The sequence below is a fragment of the Dasypus novemcinctus genome, chromosome 26 (assembly GCF_030445035.2).
Source record: "Dasypus novemcinctus isolate mDasNov1 chromosome 26, mDasNov1.1.hap2, whole genome shotgun sequence".
Classification (NCBI taxonomy): domain Eukaryota; kingdom Metazoa; phylum Chordata; class Mammalia; order Cingulata; family Dasypodidae; genus Dasypus; species Dasypus novemcinctus.
The window spans coordinates 15,387,485-15,409,821 of NC_080698.1; the positions used below are offsets into that span (position 1 = coordinate 15,387,485).

Consider the following 22,337-nt stretch of genomic DNA (forward strand, 5'->3'; position numbering starts at 1 on the left):
AATTTGCTTGTTTTTGATTCAGATTGCATTGAGTCCGTATAGATCAATTTCAGGGAAAATGGACATCTTCAATAGTAAGTCTTCAAATTCATGAACTTGAAATATGTCTCTATGTATTAAGATCTTCTTTAATTTCCCCCAGCAATGTTTCTTAGTTTTCAGTATACATCTTGCACATCTATTCTTAAATTTATCCCTATTTTATGCTTTTGATATTACTGTACATGGTTATTTTTTCTAGTTATTTTTGCTAACACATTTGATTTTTTATTATATCCTTATACTCTGCATTTTTACTATATTCAGTTATTAATTCTAAGAGCCTTACAATCTAGTCCTTAGGATAGTCTACCTAGTCCATCATGGTGCCTGCAAATAAGATAGTTTTACTCATTTCTAATCTATGGCTTTTATTTCTTTTTTTTGCCTTATTGAATTGACTACAACCTCCAGTATAATGCTAAGTTTAAAAAAAAAAAGAAAGTGCTTCCAAGCTGAAGGACAACATTCAGTCTTTTACAATTATTTTACCTGTAAGTTTTTCATAGTTGACCCTTACGAGGAAGAAGTTTTCTTCTTTTCTTAGTTTGGTTTTGAATTTTGTCAAACTTTTTTTTTCTTATATATTTAGTGAGATAATTATATACTTTTCTTCTTTATTAATGTGGTTTTCCAGTCACTATTGCTGTTTAATAAACATCCCAAGAAGTAATGACATGAAATAGCCGTTTTAGTATACTCACAAATGCTGTGGCAAGAATTTGGATAGGGAACATTGAGGATGGCGTATCTCTATTCCATGATGTCTGAGGTTCTAGCTGTGAAGATTCAAAGGCTAAGGTGACTTGATGGCTGGAGATGGATTTTATATGGAGGCTTTTTTATGCACATATCTGGTGAGTGATGAGGGCTGTTGGCTAGGACATCATTTAGACTATGGGAATACCAACACTTAGCACTTTACATTGTTTTGTCATGAAATCACTTTGCATAGACAACTTTGAATTTCCATATACCATTATGGCTAAGTTCCAAGAGAAAGGTAGACACGCATGACATTTTTATAATCTATTCCTGGAACTCACATTGTGCTATTTTCCCATACTTTCTGGGCTGAAGCAGTTCCTTTGAAACTGGTTTGCAAACCAGTTTCAAAGGGAGAGGACATAGACCCCAATACTTTATAGGAGGAGCATCAATGTCACATTTAAGAAAGAGCATGGTGTGAGAGATAATGTTATGGCCAACTTTGGAAAATGCAATCTTCTACATGTGGCAAATTAAAATGATTGGTATCAATTTTAAGAATATTATAATAACTTTCCATTCCTGAAATAAACCCTTTTTGGTCATAGTATTTATTTTCTTTTTATATACTTCTGGATTTGGTTTTACTAGTACTTTAAGGATTTTTGCTCCTATGTTCCCAAGTTACTATCATTCTAGAGTTTTCCTTTCTTGAAATGTGTTTGTTGGGTTTTGGTAATTCTGGTCTCATTAAATGGGTCAGGACATATTTCATTCTCCATTATTTTCTGAAAAAGTTTGCATAAGATTTGTGTATTTCTCCTTGAATGTTTGTTAGAATTCACTAATAAAACCATTTGGATGAGGAGTTTTTTTTGTGATAACGTTTTAATTCCAAATTCATTTTCTTTTATAGATAGGCTCTTTGGAGTTTATATTTCTTATATCAATTTTGCTCATTTGTATTTAAGGAACTATTTCCATTTTATCTAAGTCATTGAATTTGTTGTCATAAAGTGGTACATATTATTCTCTTATCCTTTTAATGTCTTTAGGATCTATGATGATATGCCTTCTTTCATTCCTAGTTATTGGCAGTCTATGGTCAGTTTAGCTACAGGTCCCTCCATTTTACTTATGTTTTAAAAGAAACAGCCTTTGGTTTTAATAATTGCACTCTCTTGTTTGTCTTGTTTGTTGTGTTGATCTTTTTCACTCGTTTTTACCCTCTTTGCTTGGATTTAATTTGGCCTCCTTTTGCTAACTTCTTAAGTAGAAGCTTTGATCACTGATTTCACACATTTCTCCTTTCCTATTGTAAGCATTTAAAGCTATACATTTCTTTCAATGCAATGCTTTAGTTATATCTCACAATTTTTGGTATGGTTTGTTTTCATTTTCATGCTGTTCAAAATATTTTTAATTTCCCTTATGATTTTGTTTTTGGCCTCTGTCTTTGGGTCATGGGTTATTTAGATACTTCCAAATGTTTTCAGATTTTACTAGATGTGTTATTGTTACTGATTTCTAATTTAATTCTCATGCTAAAATAATATACTCTATAGGATTTCAATCATTTTAAGTTTATAGAGGCTTATTATAAGACTTATTACCAGTCTTATTGAGACTTGTGTTATGGCCCACCAAATGGGCTTTCTTGGTGAATATTCCTTATGTGCTTAAAAAAATATGTGTATTATGTAGTTATTTATGTATTGTTCTATAAATGTAAATTAGGTCAAACTGGTTAATAGTGATGTTCAAGTCTTGGCTCGATCTCTTCACTGATTTTCTTTTTGGTCATTTTATCAATTAGTAAGAGAGGACTATTGAAATCTCCAAGTAAATTTCTGGATTTATTATTTTTTGGATTCTGTCAATTTTTATGCTATTTATTATGAAACTCTATAATTAGGAACATACACAATTCCTTGTCCTGAAGTCTGTATTAACACTTTTTTTATGGTTTTTATTTTGTGGTATATTTTCCCATTCTTATAACTTAGACCTATGTATCTTTTTATTTAAAATATGTTTCCTGGGAAACGGACTTGGCCAAGTGGTTAGGGCATCTGTCTACCACATGGGAGGTCCGCGGTTCAAACCCTGGGCCTCCTTGACCCATGTGGAGCTGGCCCATGCGCAGTGTTGATATGCGCAAGGAGTGCCGTGCCACACAGGGGTGTCCCCTGCGTAGAGGAGCCCCACGCGCAAGGAGTGCACCCTGTAAGGAGAGCCGCCCAGCGTGAAAGAAAGTGCAGCCTGCCCAAGAATGGTGCCGCCCACACTTCCCATGCCACTGATGACAAAGAAGCGGACAAAGAAACAAGACACAGCAAATAGACACAGAGAACAGACAACCGGGGGAGAGGGGGAATTAAATAAATAAATAAATCTTTAAAAAAATAAAATAAAATAAAATAAAATATATTTCCTGTAGAAAAATACAGGTAGATCTTTTTATTTCCTTTTTACCCAATCTGACAGTATCTAAATTTTAAATGATGTGTTTAGTCCATTTACATTTAATATAATTTTCTATATTCTCTGATTTTGAGTTCATTATCTTGTTACTTACTTCATATACACATCATATGTTATTTTTTCTTCTTTTTTCTTCCTTTTGAATTAATTGAGTGCTTTTCAATTCCATCTTATCTCTACTATTGGCTTAATAGTAATACATGGCAGTCATGTCTCTTAAATGATTGCTCTAGTGTTAAAATTGTACCTTTAATTTCTCAGAGTTTGTCTTCAAATAATATTACAGTAATTAAGTTATAAAGGAAGGAAGTTATGCCATTATACTTATGTGCCCTCTTCTGTCCCATGTTCTATTATTATCATACTTTTTCCTCTCACATATGTTGTAAACCCCACAATATATTGATTTTATTTTCCTTTAGACAGTTAATTAAAAAGAGAGAAAAATCTTACATTTACCCACATATTTTCCATTTCTGGTGCTATTTATTTCTTTGTATAGATTCAAGAGTCCATCTGGAATCATTTTCTTTCAGCTGAAGAACTTCTTTTAATCTTTCCTATATGAAGTTCTGTTGGCAATGAATTCTCTCAGTTTTGTTTTCTTTTGTCTACAAACATTTTATTTCACCTTTTTTGGAGGGATGTTTTTAGTGAACATAGAATTCTAGGTGGGAAATTGTTTTCCTCCAGTAATTTAAATATATTGATCTATTATCATCTGACTTGCATTGTTTCTTATAAGAAGTTAGTGATAATTTTTACCTTTGCTCTCCTATGCACATGTGCCTATATTTTTTTGTTGCTCTTAAGCTATTTTTGTTATCATTGGTTTTCACTAAATTTATTATGATACTTTTGGTGTTGTTTATTTGTGTTTATCTTGCTTGAATTTTACTATGCCTCTTGTGTGGGTTTATATTTTGTATCAAATTCTGAAAAATGTATAAATTATTTTTTCAAATATTTTTCTGTCCTTAGCCCATACCATGCCTATATAGAATTTCAACTACCCATATATTCATCTACTTGATATTGTCCTACTGGTTATTGACATTCTTCTTCAACCAATTTTTCTCTCTATCTTTCATTATGGATTGCTTTTATTGCAATGTCTTCAGGTTCACTGTTCTTTTCCTTTGTAGAGTCTAATCTGCTGTTATACCTATTGTGTCTTTTTAATTTAAGTACTGTGGTTTTCAACTCTAAGAGTTCCATTTGATTAGGGTTTTTGTTTGTTTGTTTTTGCTTTTAGTTTTTATTAATTTCTTCACTCTGCTCATGTTTTCCTTTAAATCCTTGATTATATTTATAACTGATTTAAAGGCCATATTTGCTAATTATATCATTTCTTGGTATAGTTCTACTTAATTGATTTCCCTCTAGAAGTCACATTTTCCTGTTTCTTTCTATGAAAATTTTTATTAGGTAGCAAGTGATATGATTTTGATTACAATAGTGGGTATTATGTTATGAAGTATTTGCATATGGTATTTCTTTAAAGAGTGTTGAGTTTTGTTCTGGTAGTCATTTAATTTACTGTGTATCAGTTTGACCCTTTCAATGCTTATTTTTTAAGATTTTGTTAGGCATGTCTGGTGTGTCTTTCACTTTAGGGATAAGTTATTTCTAATCCTAGGGCACAGCCTTTCTGAGGTTCCTACTCCATTACCTAGGTATTTAGCAAAGTCTTTTACTCTGGCTGATTGGAACTTATTCTTTTCCAATCTTATTGAGAGAAAATCTTTTTTTCTTTTTAATGTAGAGCACCACGGAAGTTATTCCCCACTGCTACATATCCCACCCCCAATAACTATACTTTATCTTACCCTATACATGATCATTTTAGTATTAAAATCACAGATTCAAAAATACTTCTCTACAGATTTCTGGAATTCTTTCTCTGTGGTATTCTGCCTTGCAAGTTCTAGCCATCTCAAACTTCCCAAGCTCTGTTTCCTCAATTTAGCTCATCTACCAGACTCTGCTTGGACTCACCCTCCGTGCTCTGATATTTGTTAAATGCCCCCAGGTAGAGAATTGGAGTGATCATGACATTCACCTCATATTTTCCTCTCTTTAAGTCTGTTATACTTGTTGTCCAGTGTCTAGTAACATTTATCCTATGTTTATAAATTTATTTATTCAAATTCTCTTTCTATCCAGTGTTTTGTTTGTGACAGGAGGGCTAATACAGTACTAGTAAGTTCATGGTGCCCACAAGCTGAAATCTAGGAATAAAATATTATTATTATTATTATAATTAATTGTGTGCTTTTCTTAAAAAATTAATTAATTAAATTACTTTTGTTCATTCATAGTCAAGAAAAAATTAACATTTTAAATTAATTTTAGCAGGGAGTAATGTTTATCTTTTGTATTCCTTGACTTCGTTGCTTATCTTATGTTTCAGGTGTAAATTGACAGCATTTTCTATCTAGTTCTTAGCATTTGGGTTTCTCTAGTTCTTATATGTGAACTTCAGAAGCAAATTTGTCTCTTTGAGGATGGGCCTTCATGTCACTAATAAGACCTGACTTTCTTAAGAGAAAAAGTTTTGAAGACTGGCAAAAAGAAACTTGGAAATAAAGATGTTCAATAAGAGTTACTTTGCATTATGATTTAATTGTAAATTAATCAAGACCATAAGAAAAATTCCACTAAAAATACACATGGACTTCAAAAATTCTATGAACATGTGTTTGGCAAAGTGTGCTTAAGGATTGCCAAACCCCAGATTTTGTGAGGGGGTAGGGGGGGAAAATACACTTCCAGAGAATCAGCAGTCTTGGCATCTAGCAGACCTCCTCTCTAGACATGACCAAAAGGCCTGAAGTAGCATGAAAATGAGTGTGCTGGCGTGCTTCAGTGGAGGGCAAAGCGGCCCTCTTGTCTACTGGCATGAAGACCACTGCATTTTTATTATACTTTGTAGTCTCTTTGTTATCCGTTAATAGTATATTCTAAGTTTTTAGGAAAAGAAAAATTGGATTATTTGACTTGCGTCTCCTATTTGGTCAAAAAGCAATCTTGGTAGTTAGTCTCAGTTTTCCCATCTACAGAATGTATTAATAAGTGATTGTGTAATACCTACAGTGTGGTTGTGAGAATTTCTCAGAATGCCTTCAGGGCCCTAAGTTCAATGCCTGGCTTAGAGCAAGCACTCAGATGTGAGAGCTCTCATTCTTAGGAAGTAGGATCCAGTCTAGCCTTCAGAGGTGCTTACATACACAAAGAGAGCTAATACCTTTCAGCACATTGCTTTATTGCTTCTTTCTGTTTAACCAGGTGAACATAAAATATATTCACTTGTGGGCCAAGGTAAAGCCCTGTGGAAGAGAAGGAAATGTTCATAGTCTTTTTATACAAAAGAACTTTTTCTATACTAAAATCACAGACCTGGAATGTTTCCTGAAGTATTTCCTAGTTCAGAAGATGGACAAAGAGTTTTCTGTTACCCACAGCTGACAGACACATTATCCTCAACTGTGTCTTTAATGTGTTCACCTTGATGAGATACACGCTTGATGGTTGGAAGAACTACAAAGCTATTGCTTTTATTTCCTAACTTGTTTATTTTTCTGTAGGAGGCAGGAAATGGAAGGGCCACATTGATCCTTGAGTTGATATAGACATAGATGGAGATGGGATGGAGATGGAGATGGAGATAGAGAATTATCACTGCCTCCCAGGAAGTTCAGTGAAAGCTTCATACCATCAACTATTTTCTAGAGCAGCAGAGAACCCATTTTCTGGGAAACACTGCTCTGGAGTGGCCTTCTGTGATTCTTTTATTATTATTTATTATTTTTTCAAAAGAAGCTTTAGATTACATAAATGTTACATAAAAATATACAGGATTCCCGTGTACCTCATCCCCTCCCTCACTTTCCCCCATTAAACAACATCTTTCATTAGTGTGGTTCATTTGTTACAATTGGTGAACACATACTGAAGCACTGCTACTAACCATGTTTGGCAGGGGAGGGTTATTGATGCAGGGCACGGGGGATGTGGGGATATACCAGAAAGGGCACACCTGGGCATGCTTCTGTGGAATGTGAAAGTGTCCATCTTGTCATAGGGTGTTATCTCAGTGGGTGGAGACCCACAAAATAAACAAGAAGATATTAAATTCCCATCTAGGGGAGTCCTACTATGTTCTCACATAGAGGGGCAAAAGTCTCTGGGGAACATAAGCTATGATTCTTTGAGGTTATCTTTCGCATGACCTTTAAGAGATGGACTGTCGTCATGTGACCTCTTGGGATTTTCTAACTGATGCTTGCTCTCTGTCTTGAAGGTAGCCATTGCTGTAGTTTACATGGAAGCAAGCTAGAATATCATTGCATCCTTTGTTTCCAGGGTAAGTTCTAGATCAAGAAGAGGTAGGATATCTGTCTCCCTCTGGCTTGTGATCTATTTGAATGGTATTTCCCCATGATTTGTCTGCCTGTATGCAGGAATGTTCTACCTGTAATCATGTAGGTGAGCAGATGAAGAGCGCCGTGGTGAGCCTGGCATTCACCCCTGCTGCAGCTGGACTCTGTTGTGTAATTCCAGCGGGTGTAGAAGTCCATGCTCATTGCGATTAACCATCTGTAGGGAAGCTGCTCTACTCAGAGCCGCTATTTTGAGAGGTTTACAATTCAGCCATAAAATCCAAGTGTAGCCACTTAAAGTTGTTAGAAAACATGACAATATTATATGGCTTTTATGTACCTCTCCCTTTCTATTTTTTGAACCATTTTACTTGGGTGATTCTTCTTTAAATTTTTCACTTGCAACATGAAAAAGCAAAAAACATGCTAAAATATACCAATCACTTTGCTTTTATGTGGCTTCTTGAGTTTGTCATCTGTATCAATGGCTTCCAGAACTTTTGCACACCTTTTTATAACTATCTTAATGACCCTGTTTTATAAAAAGCTTTTATAAACTTTGTATCTATGCACTATTCACTTCAGAGCTATTATATGCCAAAAGCTGTTTGCAAACTAAAATATTATTATGGATATAAACCTCTTTTATTGTTAAATAGAAATGAGTAACCCAAATAAAGAACAAAATGTGGACTCAAGGAAATTGCTTGAGAAGTCTGGAAGGAGATCTGCTTTGTAAGATCCTATTTCATCCTTGAAGGCTCCAGACATTTACAAGATGCCCCCAACCTTGAAAATTCCATGAAATATGACACTTAAAATATTGCTCACTTCGGCTACTGTGTTATGAAATGTTCAAGTGTTGCTTACAAAAAAATTCATTACTTAGCTTCCTTTTGAGCATTAAACTTCTCACATCAAAAGACGCAAATCTCTGTAACTCTTCATTATGCCTACTAAAGATGTCAAAGATGTTATCCAGTATCTTATATAGTGGTATTTTCCATGAAAAAAATCTGTCAGGATTTAGTAATAATAAGATTTTCTGTTCCACTGCAGCACGTGTTTCTATAATGCCAGTTAGCTCATATGCAATTGGTAAATAGAGAATGATGTCATTAAAAGACAATGTCTCATTGGTTCCCATGACCTTTTACCCAGACTGCTAATGTTTTGCACCACTAAGGAAACAGGAGTGAAAGCAGAATACAGGAATGCGGCAGAGAACAGCAGGCTGCAAAGAAGCATAGCACTGTGTATGAAACATGTTCTTCCTCGTGCCTCCATTTGCTTGCATGTTCTCTCTTGGAAGTGTTTGCTGCCTCTTTCACCCTAATCTTTGAGCATTTTGCCTTCGTCTTCATTATTCAGCAACCTCATTCCTTCCTTATACCTCCTACCTTCAAACTATCTTCTCTAAACTATTGAAATGTTAAGTACTTTATTTTTTAATAGGAATTTAACATGACTTGTAAACTGTGCTTATGTTTATTAAAGTTGTGTGTTGCTTGTTTAGTTACCAGCCCATGGTAACAAGTTGCTAAGGGTTTGAGTGGTCTGTCCCGTAAGCTCTGTTATTTTTAGGGTGCAGTTTTATAGGATGTGAGGATTCATGCCATAGCAGAAATGTTTGTAATCATACTTGCCTCAAGCTAATAGTTTACTTTTAAAATTATGGACATTGTGAAATGCACAACTTACTGGGATGGCTGCCTAGAAAATACAGCAACAATGGCTTGCACATCCTTTGTGAGTAGACAGAGTACATGTTTACCTTCATTTCTGGCCCCTTTGATTTTTTTTTTCCTATGAGAAACACTGTCTGTGTACTCTCTCCACTGCAGACATGGAGAGTGGCTGCAGAGTGGTTCACTTTGGGGGGAAGAGTTTTTCTGGTTATCTTTCTAGGAGACCCAACATTTCTAGTTAAGTTGCTAAACAGATTTCTTTGCGGTTCCACATTTTGGCTGATCCCTGCAAATTCCCCCTTGAAGACATCTGTTGAGTGAAGTAATGGCTTCATTGCAGACTCTTGAGTTTTCATTAATTTTCCTCCAAGGGTGTTTTATGTCTCCTTTTGTTGGGAGGGTGGGGACCCATTCATCTATTTTGGAAGGTTTCAGGTTCTCTGGCTCACTGTGTCTCCTGGTGAAGCTCTCCTGGTCATTGCTGATCCTTCTGGTTCTCTGTGTCTATGACTGGTCCAATGGGCTCTCTGCTCTCAGACCACCAGCCCATGGTCATCCCAGGCAGCTGCAGATCCAGGTGACTAGAGACTGAAAGAAACGCTCAGTGCCTTCCTCTGTTGCACCCTTGTTGGTACTTGCCTTCCTACATCCCTTTCCTCCCCCAACCATCTCATCACAGTGGCTCCTTATATGGCCCTGACTTGGCTTCAAGTTCACAGTCTCTCAGGAATTATATGACATGCATAAATTATTAAACATTTTTGCAAATTAAGTTTTAATTAGAACCAGCAGTTTAGAGCATCCAACTGGAAACAGTCGCAACATTGAAAAGTGACACTGGTAGGGTGGGAGTTCAGGAGAAGGTCTGAATATTTTGCATCCTGTTCAGGTATTTCCAAAATGAATGCTGCAAAAAAAGAGCTTCCTTCCCTATTAGGTCCTCCTTAATTGACACCATTACTTTAGACTAATATCTTCATGCCCCTTAGCCCTAGATTGCCATGTCAACTTTGCCAACTTTTCTTTCAGTTCTACCAGCCGGTGTTTTCACAGGGTACTGAAAGGATCTTGGGCTTCTCTACATTGCCAGAGCTCCAATTCAGATACTTTGTCAGCAGGATGACCACCCCAAATAAAGCTGAAGCATGACACTTTTAATTAGAACCTTATTTTTCCAATACAATGCAGAGTTCAAGTCAGATGAGAAATGACTTCTTATTGTGAGAAATTTCAGAATATTGTAACAAGCGAAATGTCTGGGGCTTTCCTCCAGCTGATAGTCCTTAGCAATATGTAATGTGAGAATTGTTCTGGTCTGTCCATTAATAATCCACATTTTCCAGCGTCCCAAAAAATGTCTGCCATCAAGTGAATAATTTATGCAGGTTTGCCTTTCATCTAGGGAGAGTTATACTGCTAGCATAAAAAAATATGTATTTTCATATGAAGTTAAGTTTAAAAAATCTGACCTTTAGTTATCATTTCACTTATTTTCTAGTAAATAACCTGGTTATGCCAGTCTGCAGTGACCAGTGCAGCATTCTTTGTAGACCAGCAACATAGCTAGCCACTTGGTCATTCAGGAATTTTCAAGTTTATTATTCTGTCTTTAAAATATTTGGACCCATGGCTTTCAAATCCATGTGATCTGTATTTGAACTTACTGGAAATTTTTTTTAAACAATACGACTTAGTATTGGCTTGGAGATAGTGAAAGAAACATGGAAAAAGTAAATCCCAGGCAGAGTATAAATTGGTATATCTTTTCTTGAGGGCATTTGGACTTAAATATGTACATGCCCTTTGACCAACAATTCAACTTCTTGAGAATTTGAGAGATTATGCAGCAATTTAACTATAGGATGTTTATTACAGTTTTTCAATTACTAACCAGGTAAAAATAGCCTAGTTACATAGCAATGAAGAATTCAATAAGTACATTATTATATATTCAAATAATAAAATACCATGCAATCATGTGTATGATATTAACTGAGATCAAAATGGATATTAACACCATAGGTAGTTTCAGATGTCCTCTTTTATATTTAATTTTCTGTAAGGGATATGCATTACTTGTGCTGTTTTTAAAAAGAAACTTTAAAAAGTATGTGTGTTGGAAGGAAAGGTCTTTCTGCCCATCTTTTATTTTCAATATACCAGTAGAAGAAGTTGTTCAAGTCTCCATCTGCACCCCAAATTAAAATCACTATTAGATTAGAAATCACTATTAAATTTTATATGGTCAAGTTAAGATAATATCCAAATTGATGAAAGCAAGAAAATTTGGAATACATAGACACCACTCTCCCCATGAATCCTTCCAACAAGATTTGAAGGAATAATAAAATATGAAGCAAAAATTGGAATAGGGATTTTTGAATAATTTTAAAGTAGGAAAGTCAATATGTTTGTTTTCAACTGTTCACCTTGTTTTTGTTCCTGTCTTCTATTCTGCAGAGTTATCTATTCCTACAATTCCCATGAGCTCCTCCTATTCCTGCTCCCTCATCACCTCCATCCTCAAGGGAATAGTTGAAGCCATGAGATTGAATGAGGTTGCCCCACCTATGAACTGTAGAATGAGTGAAGAGGGGACCATATGTAAGGAGCTGGATGAGGAATGTGGAGTAGAGGAAGGAGACTAGCATTCATGAGAAAACCAGGCGAGGAGATTTCAAGGAGAAGGAGAATGCCACAGAGAGGCACCTTTTTGTCCCCTGACTTACCCTTTATAATCATAAAGGCCAGAATAACTCCCAGACCTCAGAGAAATATGATGACCCCTGTTTGTAAATGAATTTCAAATATATCATTGGAAACCTTTTGAGGGAATTACTCCTGAGTACTTTCTAAGTTGAGTAAGTAGTTATGGAAATATGTTGATGACTCCCTTAATTTGCATGAGTAAAACTATTCCTGAACAGCCATGGTATATGCATAGACATGGCCAGCTGAAAGTTTCTATGGGAAAGCTGAGAAAAACTCAGTTGATTCAGGATGCCCCAATGACTCCTACTTAGCTGAAAGCCACGGAAATCTCAATTCCATGGCTGTGTCTGGGCTTAAATGATGCTGTCAGTGCAGAGTTCTCTCCATCTCACTGTGCTGTTCACCTTCAGGCCCCTTGTAATAGCCCATCCCCAGCATCACGTCCTCTCTGGTTCTAATTAAAAGGAGGGAAGGAAAGAAGGGAAGAGGAGTGGTAAAGGGGAAGAGGAGCCTATTTTCGGTTACTCCTATAGAAACTTCTATAGAAGCCTCCATTGTACAACCTCAGGGATGAGGTTGCATCTCTGAGCTAATTGAAGTGGTCAGGGGAAAGTAATTAGTTGATTGGTTTTGGTCTGGGCACTGTCCACATCATAGTAGTTGGAGAAAAAAGGAGAAACCTACCAAATGAAAGGAGCTGTATGATGAAACCAGAGAGTCATGTGTCCACTCTAAAACTCACATATCATCTCGTGTACCTCATACGGGCCATATTACTTCTTCACAGTGGGTTGTGTGGACAAAGAAAAAACATGTTCTTTTGCTTATGAAGTATTTGAGAATTGATAAACTCTCCTTAGAGTCTGTGCAGACAACCCCATTTTAGACTTCCACCTTCAGGTAAATTCATGCACTGCTCATTGTTGCCCCAATCAACAGGGCCCAGGGCAGTATCCCAAATTCAGTCTCATGTGGGTCCACATGGCTTTTCATGACTGTGAGGCCATGTGCTATACTCCAAATAGATGTTCGCCTCTGGTCCATGGGAACTAAAGATAGAGCTATAGGAAGATAAGTATGTACCTGTTCTCACTGCCAAAAAAGAAAAAATACAAAAACGAAACATGGCCCAGCAAGAAGAGTCTGATTCCAGGTCCACAGTACCATCTCTTACTTTAGTTTCCTCAGCTGCTAAAGCAAATGCCATGCAAAGGGATGGTTGACACATGGGAATTTAAGGGCTCACGGTTTTGAGGCCAAGAAAAACTCAGAATCGAGGCATCATCAAGCCGATACTTTCTTCCCAAAGACTGTGGAGTTCCGGGGCTGGCTGCCAGTGCTCCTTGGTCCTTGGCTCCCCTATCACATGGCAATGCACATGGTCACCTCTGCCGCCCTCTCCGTTTTCATCCAGGTTCTGCTGAATTCAGCATCTTGCTTCCCATGGCTTTCTAGCTGTCTGAATTTCAATCTACTTATGAAAGACTCCAGAAATAGATGAAGAGTCATCCTGGTTGAGGTGGGCCACATCAAAAGATCCTATTTACAGTGGATTCACATCCATAGGAATGTATTAAGATAAAGAATATGTTTTCCTTGTGAATACATAACCCCAAACCAACACACCTTTCACACAACACCAGATTGGGGCCAACCTTGGAAACTCTGGAGCCTACAAGGTCAAGGAGTAAAACTAGCAAACATTAGTAGGGACTTGGCACGTATTTTCTCATTTAATCCTGACATGAGTCTCATGAAATAGTGTTATCACTACAGTCTTATAGATAAGAAATCTGGAGCTCAGAGATGATATATTGTTATTCAAGTTCTTGGCACTAGTAAGTGGTAGAGCTAGGATCTGAAACTAGGTCTTCCTGATTCAAAGTCCTCCCTACTTCCTTCTTCTTTTCCTTCTCCTTTTCCTCTCCTTCCCTTCCCTCCCTTTCCCTTTCCTTCCCTGTCTTTCCTTTTCCCTTTTCCTCCCTTATTTTCTTATATTTTTCCTTCCTTTCTCCTTCCCTCCCTCCTTCCTTCCAACCATCCATCCATCCATCCAACAAATATTTATCTAATTCTTTCCATGGACCAGGCACAAGTCTAGGCCTTGGTGATAAAACAATGAATATGACAGATAAGGCCCCTGGATGGATCTTGAGTTCCTCTGTGAAAAAGTGCTAAAAATATAAATAAGAAGATTACAGAATGCAGTAGATACTAAAAAATAGGGGGGAAAAATAAGATGATACTACACAGGGAGAGTTGGGGTGGAAATTGGGATTCTTCTCAGAGGAGGTGCCACCTGAGCTGAAGCTTGACTGGCGGGGAGGAATGAATGAGACCAGTAGGGGCAGTCCGGGAGATGCCATCTGGGGAGAGCAGAGCATCAGCCAGCCAGAGAAGAAGCCACGCAGGCGCTTGGAGGCAAGCAAGGCTTGGACAATAGGGCTGGCAAAGCCATCTGGTTTATACTTTTAGATCATCTGGGTGTGGTGTAGAGAAAAAGAGTAGGGAGCAAGCGGGAAACTGGGTAGACCAGATGAGCAATAATGGTGGTTTGGCCTGGGTGGCAGAAGTAGATGAATTTGGGACAGAACCCACACTGCCAAATCTTAGCTCATTGGATCGTTTCCTCTCCTTGGCATAGGTTTTGGAGTTTGAGCCACTTCATGGAACTTCTCTTTTATGGAGGAGTAAGGATCTTTATCCACATGGCTTAATGAAGAAGAATGAAAGATTATAAATGCAAACATCCATAAGAGGAAAAATGAACACAAGGAGCCTTTGCAGCAAGCAGGGATTTATCGCTCATTCATAAGGCCTGGGGCAAAGGGCCAGTTTTACAAATGGAATAAACATATGTAGGCCAGGCTTTTATGTTTCACACAGTTGGCAGGAAGATACTTTGTTTCCAGTTTGGTCTTTACAAATTTCATAGGGAAATGTGTTGTTTTGATCAATAGATCTTTAATTGGAGTTTTATTTTTGAAAGAGAGGTCACTCAGCTCTGGAACTTTTTTGAGCTAGAGCGACGGTTGTCCCCTCACTCGTCCTCAAGGCTCTGCGTGAAACTCTGACAAGGAGTGAGGCAAATTAGGAAAGTCAAAACAAAAATACTCCCTTCTCCTCTGTGTCTCTTCGGGAAATACCTTCTTTCTTTAGCATCAGGGACTCAAAGCTCAGCGGGATCTCCTTTTCTCTCACCCCCCTACTCCTTCACAGGCTCTTTCCTGACTCCTCCTTGCCCCATGGGCCTCTAATGGCAGAGGGGCCCAGGATTCAGGCCCACACTTAAACTTGCCTCTATCTGCATTTGCTCCCAAGGCAACCTCATCTACATGCTGAGTCAGCAAGCTCAGGCTCTTCCCAGAACTCAAACTCCAGACAGCCAGCTCCCCCCTCTGCCTGCATGTCTAAGAGACATCTTAAAATTTGTCGGTTTTAGACAAGACTACACTCCAATTATTTTTCCTCGAACATATTTCTCAATCAGTGGCAGTTCCCTTTTTGTATTTGCCTAGGCCAGAAACCTTGACATCATCTTCGATGTCTTTCCTTTTCTCATAGCATCTTCCAGTCCATCATCTTTACCCTCAAGTCAATCTAGAGGCAGACCACTACTCACAACCTCCACCACTAGCAGCCTGGTCCAGGCCTCTATGGAGAGTAGCCTCCTCACTGGTCTCCCTTCTTAAATCCTGGCTTTGCTCCTCTCTGGCTACGTTACCTTGGAGTTTTGTCATTTACAAAATTGGGACAATAATACAATGTACCTTGTTGTGAACTTTCAATAAATTAGTATAGGTAGAGTGCTTAGAATGGTGGATAGCACATTCTAATATTAGCTATTATGAGCACCTGCATTACTGCTACCGCCACCCTAGTGTGTGGCTACCATCTTTAAGATTCCCTCATAGTTCAGAATGACTGCTAGAACTCCAGCCATCACATCTGCCTCTCCAGAAATAGGATGGAGGGAGTCTTTGAAAGGACAAACCACATTCCTGTACATCTTATTAATCACAACTTAGTCATTTGAACATGCTGACTCTAATGTGGTCATTTAGCTATGCCTGCCTAAAAATTGGGTTTCTTATATCAAGATGGAAGGGCATAATGGCTAATGGGAGGCAACTGGCAGTAACTGTGCTAAGAATAGGAGGTATCTGATATTATGAGAGAATACTGTGATGGCATATGACATGAGAGGTCAGAAAAGGGTGAGAAATAAGTGTTTACTAGGCAAGGTGGAAGGGAAGTGAAGAGCTCCAGATGGAGGCAAAAGCAAGGTAAATGTCCGGCAACAGGAGAGGGCATGTCAAATATTTATGCTATGCCATGCGTCATGTACCATATGCTGAGACACTTGGTGGGCTGGACTCTGTCCTCCATCAGATTCCCCCTTAAGGGGTCATACCAGGATTCCTCGTCCCCCTTTCTCCTATAGGGGACACCCAGAAGGAGCGGCCTATGAGGGCTCCAAATCCTTCGGGGGCTCGGGTTGGTGCTTCTGTCCCTTGGTCTTCATGAGATCAGCCCTGGGAGCCTGGGGTTGGAGCCGAGGCAGGGACTACAGAGTGACTTGGTTTGACCCCCAGCTTGGCCATTTCTTGGCAGGGTACCCTTGGTGGGGTCCTTAGCCCTTCTAAGCATTATCTGTTTCCTCATCTCTAAACTGGGGATGATACTAGTATCTGGCCCAGAGAGCCAGTGAGGAAGTCCAGAAGAGCTAAAGCAGGTAAGGTGCTTAGCAAGACCTGGTCCATCATGTGCTCAGCTAAGAGTGGCTGTTTCTGTTATTTGCTGTCATCTCACATCCTCGCCATCCTCACCTCCATTCTCTCCTACCTGGCCTGAATTCTCAGTCTTTCCATGTTTGCGTCTTTTGAGTACTTGAGTACATCCTACATCCGGCTCTTCCTTTGGAATGTGCAAACCCAAAAGTATGCCACAACCTCTTTCCTTATTCTTCTTCCAAAAAATTATCTTTCTTGACCCTCCCTTTTAAAAATGACTTGAAGACATGTACAGTTGGATATAGAATCCTGCAGTCTGGGGGTGCTTGGCCTAGATGGTCCATGAAGCTGCTTGGTCCAGACCCCAGTGAGAAAACAGTCCCATAAAGGTGGGGCTGGGCTGGCAATATCTGACTAGAGGGCACTGCAGAGGAAAAGGCATCCAGAAGAATGTGTGCAGCGGGAGAGGAGTTGCCCCACCTCAGGTTGTGTGAGGATGGGGTGCTCCCAGACTGTTTAGATGCATATCCACTCGTCAGTGAGATAGTCCACACTATGTTGAAGTCTGTACCAGGCATATGAGAATCTGAGCATTTCATATCCTTCTGGCAGGATGTGAAAGCCATCATCTTAGATTATCAACATGGTATAGGGTTGGGACACAGATCCAAGGCAGTTACCCAAATATCTTACCCTGTAGCCTAGTAATCAGGTATCTTATCTAACCAGGAGAGCACCAGTCATAGTTTGGAGAACTTCAGACATGTGTACAGCTGTCATGGAACATATGACCTAGCAAGGGAGAGACATTGAACAAATACATTACACAAGTAATTATATATGTGCTCCAAACTATAAAGAAAAAGTATAATAAGACCTGTAGAGATCATCGAGTCAGGGATATGTTTTGCCCCATTCCGTCTTTCTCAGCCCACAGCAAACATTGCTGATTGGTTTATGACATTCTTTCCAACTAACTCAGACATCGCTTCAGAATCCTTCTTAACACAGCTCTCCAGGCAGTATTAATGATCAATCAGTGTTGGCTTTCAAGGCAAAAGCTATTGGCCATTCCCTAACCTTCCCTCTACCCCTTTTAACAAACAAGCACACATGCCAAAGATGGGAAGGCATGTGCTTCAAGACTCTAGCCAGAGATTAAGGTGGACCCAATGTCCAGCTAGTGTGGCTCCTGGTCCAGAGATCTGTATGCCACTCATGAATGCTTGGGGAGTGACTAGTCGGGAGAGCCGACGCCCAAGCAGGAGGTCTGTGGCTTCAGATGATTTGATCTAAATTTGTTATGTTCTATTCTGAGGCTCTTTCTCAGAGGTCCAACCTGCTTAGGGCATTGCAAGCTGTAATTTATGTTATTTAAAAGCTCCGATAGGAAAGTTGCTCTTTGTTCTCATGAGTTATTTCTTAAGGAAAATATATGTTTTGTGGAGAGTTTTGAGGGCATTCTTAAACTGAAGACATCACCACAGAGGCCTAGCCTCTCATTTTCCTTCCCAGGATTTCTTCTCGTATACTTCAATGGGTGAGTCAATAAGAGGTGCCCTGTTCCACCAAGATAAAACTTCAAGAAAGAAGAAAAGCGAGAAAGGGAAACTGCTTTCAGAGAGGCCTGTGAAGTCCTATAGTTTGTGTAGGATTTAACTGTGCTATTTATTTTACAGTTCATCAAACATTTGTAATTCCCAAGTCCCCCCACCCCCACCATGCATTTCATATGACATAGGCTGTGATTCAATGCAAACACTTTCCTAAGAAACAGACATTTATCATTCCATAATGTTCACATCTCCAAGGTTTCTTTTGCATTGTGTGAAAAGATGTTTAATATTTAAGAAACTTTTCTTTAAGTGATTCATTTCAGGTTCAATTTCTCACCTCTTGATGCTTTTAAAAAAGTGATTTATTTGTTTGTTTATTTGTTTGTTTATTATTTGTTTAATTTCTCTCCCCTTCCCTGCCCTCCCTCCCTCCAGTTGTCTGCTCTCTGTGTCCATTCACTATGTGTTCTTCTGTGTCCACTTATATTGTCAGTGGCACCAGGAATATGTGTCTCTCTTTTGTTGCATCATCTTGTTGCGTCAGCTCTCCTTGGGTGTGGCACCATTCCTGGGCAGGCTGTACTTTTTTCACACTGGGCGGCTCTCCTTACTGGGTACACTCCTTGCATGAGGGGAACACCCCTGCATGGCACGCCATTCCTTGTGTGCATCAGCACTGCACGTGGGCCAGCTAACACATGGGTCAGGAGGCCTTGGGTTTGAACCTTGGACCTCCCATGTGGTAGGTGGACGCTCTATTAGGTGAGCCAAATCTACTTCCCTTGATGCATTTTTTACGGACTCTGGAGAAGCACTGGAGGACATCACAAGTTTCCTATCTGACTAGCTGCAGCCCCACCTCTAAGGAAAGACTCAGAAAAATGTGCTAATTTTTCTGTCTTCCTGGATTTGAGAGGCCAGTTGGGGAAAAAGCTTTGGAAATTAAGTGTTGGAGAGTTTGGGTTCTGCTAGCTATGGAGCAGACTGTTCTGGAGACGTTTCTGAGATCCAGGACATCTTGCTGGTTTGGATTTATCCCTTCTACTTTTTGCTGGACTCAATCCACAGGGAGCTTAGGACATGTTCAAGACCTGGTCTTAATATCTGCGAAGAGGAAATGCTCTTCACAGAGTGAAAATAATGGGAAGAGGGAGAAGATTCAAATGGGAGCCCTAAGATGCCTGATATGGGTGGTGAGCATCTTCTAACACTTGAGATCTTATAAACTTGAGAGAGATGGGGAAAGCCTGTGGTCACAATTCCCAAGTCTTTGTGGCCTTTATTAATGTATGATTAAGTTGAATTTGTATATTCTAAAGTCAGACAACCCAGATCTACAATTTATTATCTATGAGACATTGTATAATTGCTTAACCTCTAATTTTCAATTGTTTTTCATTGGTAAAATGGGCATGATAAGTGTATGTGGCATAGGGTTGCAGTGATTTAATGGAATAATACAAATAAAGGGCTTACAGTGCCCGGTGATAAGTTCCCACTCGATCCATGTTAATCTCAATGATGAGTAGTAAGTCTTGGTAATGATGTAATTCCTAGATTCAGTATTTAATACGCGGATAATGTAAATTCCATTCCAGACTGGAAGAAAAAATGTGTTTCAAAACACTGCGTGCTATAATGGCAGTCACAAATACCATGTCATTAAACCTCAGCCTAATAGCTTCAATGTAGAAATATAGACAAGTAAGTCTCATAAATGTTCATCTTTTTCCACATACCTATAATTTCAGCTCCTTGTCTGTGCCATTGGGAAAGCTATTATGTCTTATTTTATGGATCGACTGACTGCCTTTTCGTTGTTCTTAGAATGTCAGCTTCACTTTCAATACACAAATCCTTCTGCATGCTTCCTTAACAGCCAATAAAGAGAACAGTTAATGTGCTACAAAGCAAGAAAAACTGACTTTGAAAACAAAGCATTCTTCTAATGGTCTTACCTTTGTGTATAGTAGGGTTTCTCAACTTTGGCACTACTTGCATTTGGACTGGATAATTCCTTTCTGTGGAGGCTGTCCTATACGCTGTAGGATGTTTAGCAGCCTCCCTGGTTTCTGCCCTCTAGAAGCCAAGAGCGCCCCACTCCCAATTTGTGACAACCAAAAATGTCTGCAGAGAGTCCTCCTCTGGCTGGTGTATAAGAAGGAGCTGGGTCCTGGCATTGTACTATTTGGTCTAGTGACAGAAGAACTTTAGTTCCAGTTTTGCAGGAGGTTACCAAAGTGCCTAGGGTATGATGATTCCCAACACAGGTGCTGCAAACTCCCAGATCATCTATTGATAACCTAAATTCAGATAGCAGGTTGAATAGTCGGCATTGTAGCTTTATTTTGAAAAATGACTTGGCTTCAGTTTGATTTCTCAATTTTTCTCCCCATTTTGGTTTTTCAGTCTGTCAGTGGCAGCCTTATGAAGTATTACAGTTAACATGAACTTCTTATATAATGATTGTTTTTTCATTTCTTTTTTTGTTTTTGTCCCACATTTTTCAGCTCCCTCAGGCACAAAAGGTAAACTCTTTTCCGTCACATTCCAGTCATCTCCCGAACTCAGTAGCTGTGCATGTCTCCATGGTGGTGTGCATTTGTTAGTCTTCATGACCAGTGAAATGGTTTTCCTCTTACAGCTTTGGAAAACTGAAGTTGGGCAGAAACAGAGAGCCAACAGACCCAGCTGTTCACTGTCCCTCTGCCCAGTTAGTTTGACCAAAGCACCCTGTTGTGACCAGTGGTTATAGGGCAAGTCAATGCCCAACCATTTTCCTAAGAATTCTCAAATAATAGGTCCAGTGTAAGTTTGGCACATTCCTTTATACATAGCATCCCAGGCCTTCCCTGGGATAATTTTCGGGAGACAAATAGATAGCATGAATAATGAGTATGACCCAGTGTCCAAGCATAGATTTTGGACTCCGAAGCCAAATCTTTGAAAACTCTCTTGGGTTCCATTAATTGCAAGCTCAACAGCTCCTTTTCTTGTCTCATCACCCATACCTCCCAGAGAGCATTAGAGCAGAATTCTTGCCAATGGCCAGACCCTTTCACTGGTCTTCATTGTCCATCTGAGGTGATCTGGTTCCACCATCTAGAATGTTCTCTGTCCCAAAAGATTCCATGTAGTTGCAGTGCTGGCTTTGATGTATCATCTCCATGGCATGCCATTGTGTCCCAAGGACAATTATGATAGAAAAATGTCACATGCTGCCTGCTACATTGTTCTTGTATATTTCACAAACACAAGCAAGACTCTCAGAAGACGCAGCAGTTTCTGGGGGCCAGATGTGGGTTGATTTCATTTCAAGAGTTGAGGTAGGGTGCCAGCCCAAAATCTAAGCAGTATTTCCAAAGCTCTCCAGTTTGCAGTAGAGATAGTTTGATTCCTTCTCATCGAGAGAGAGAACAACTGTGCCACAAAAGACAGTCTGTTCAGACCATATGGACAACCAGGGGCCTAGAAATCATTACACAATTACTCAAATATATTTGAGATATTTAAACAAGGCGAGACATACTAGCATGTGACTTGGCTTGTGGTAATGTTTGATTACACTTGAGTGCCATCACAAAAGGACTGAACACTTCATTAAAAGTTAAAGTATTTGAGTAGAGCAACAGCTTCAAGGGTAAATATATTGTTGGAATTCCAGATTGTTTGGAAGGCTCCACATCTTTGATAAGACATATTTTCTTAATTGGCCATGTTTGAAATTTCTTTGTAAAGAAACAAAAGAGAATTTACCAAATCCCACTGATTCATATACAAAAGCATTCCTGTTGTAGAAGATTCCTCATGAAATTGAGGTACCATCAGCTATGGAATTTTGAAACAGAGTTCAAAACAAACCAACACAGAATACGATAATAAAAAGTGCTGCTGGGATATATGATTCTTCAATAACACCTTGCTTATCACACTCTTTCCTTCTGTCATAATATATTGACTCACATCACATGTGTTGCACAGTGAAGCCATATTATTGTGGTCATGGAAAGCCCAGAATCAAGGTGGATGCCCCAA

General features: G+C 38.9%; 1 protein-coding gene across 2 annotated transcripts in view; it reads left to right on the forward strand.

The window, feature by feature from the left end:
* CACNA2D3 (calcium voltage-gated channel auxiliary subunit alpha2delta 3) overlaps positions 1 to 22,337 on the forward strand; it is a 933,078-nt gene that overhangs the window by 642,850 nt on the left and 267,891 nt on the right. Inside the window, exon 14 of one of the 2 annotated variants that reach the window (XM_058288134.2) lies at positions 20,813 to 20,830. The exons of the other annotated variant lie outside the window; for it this stretch is intronic. Within the exon in view, the coding sequence (XP_058144117.1) occupies positions 20,813 to 20,830 (18 nt within the window). The remainder of the gene's footprint in view (positions 1 to 20,812; positions 20,831 to 22,337) is intronic. 2 annotated transcript variants of the gene reach the window in all.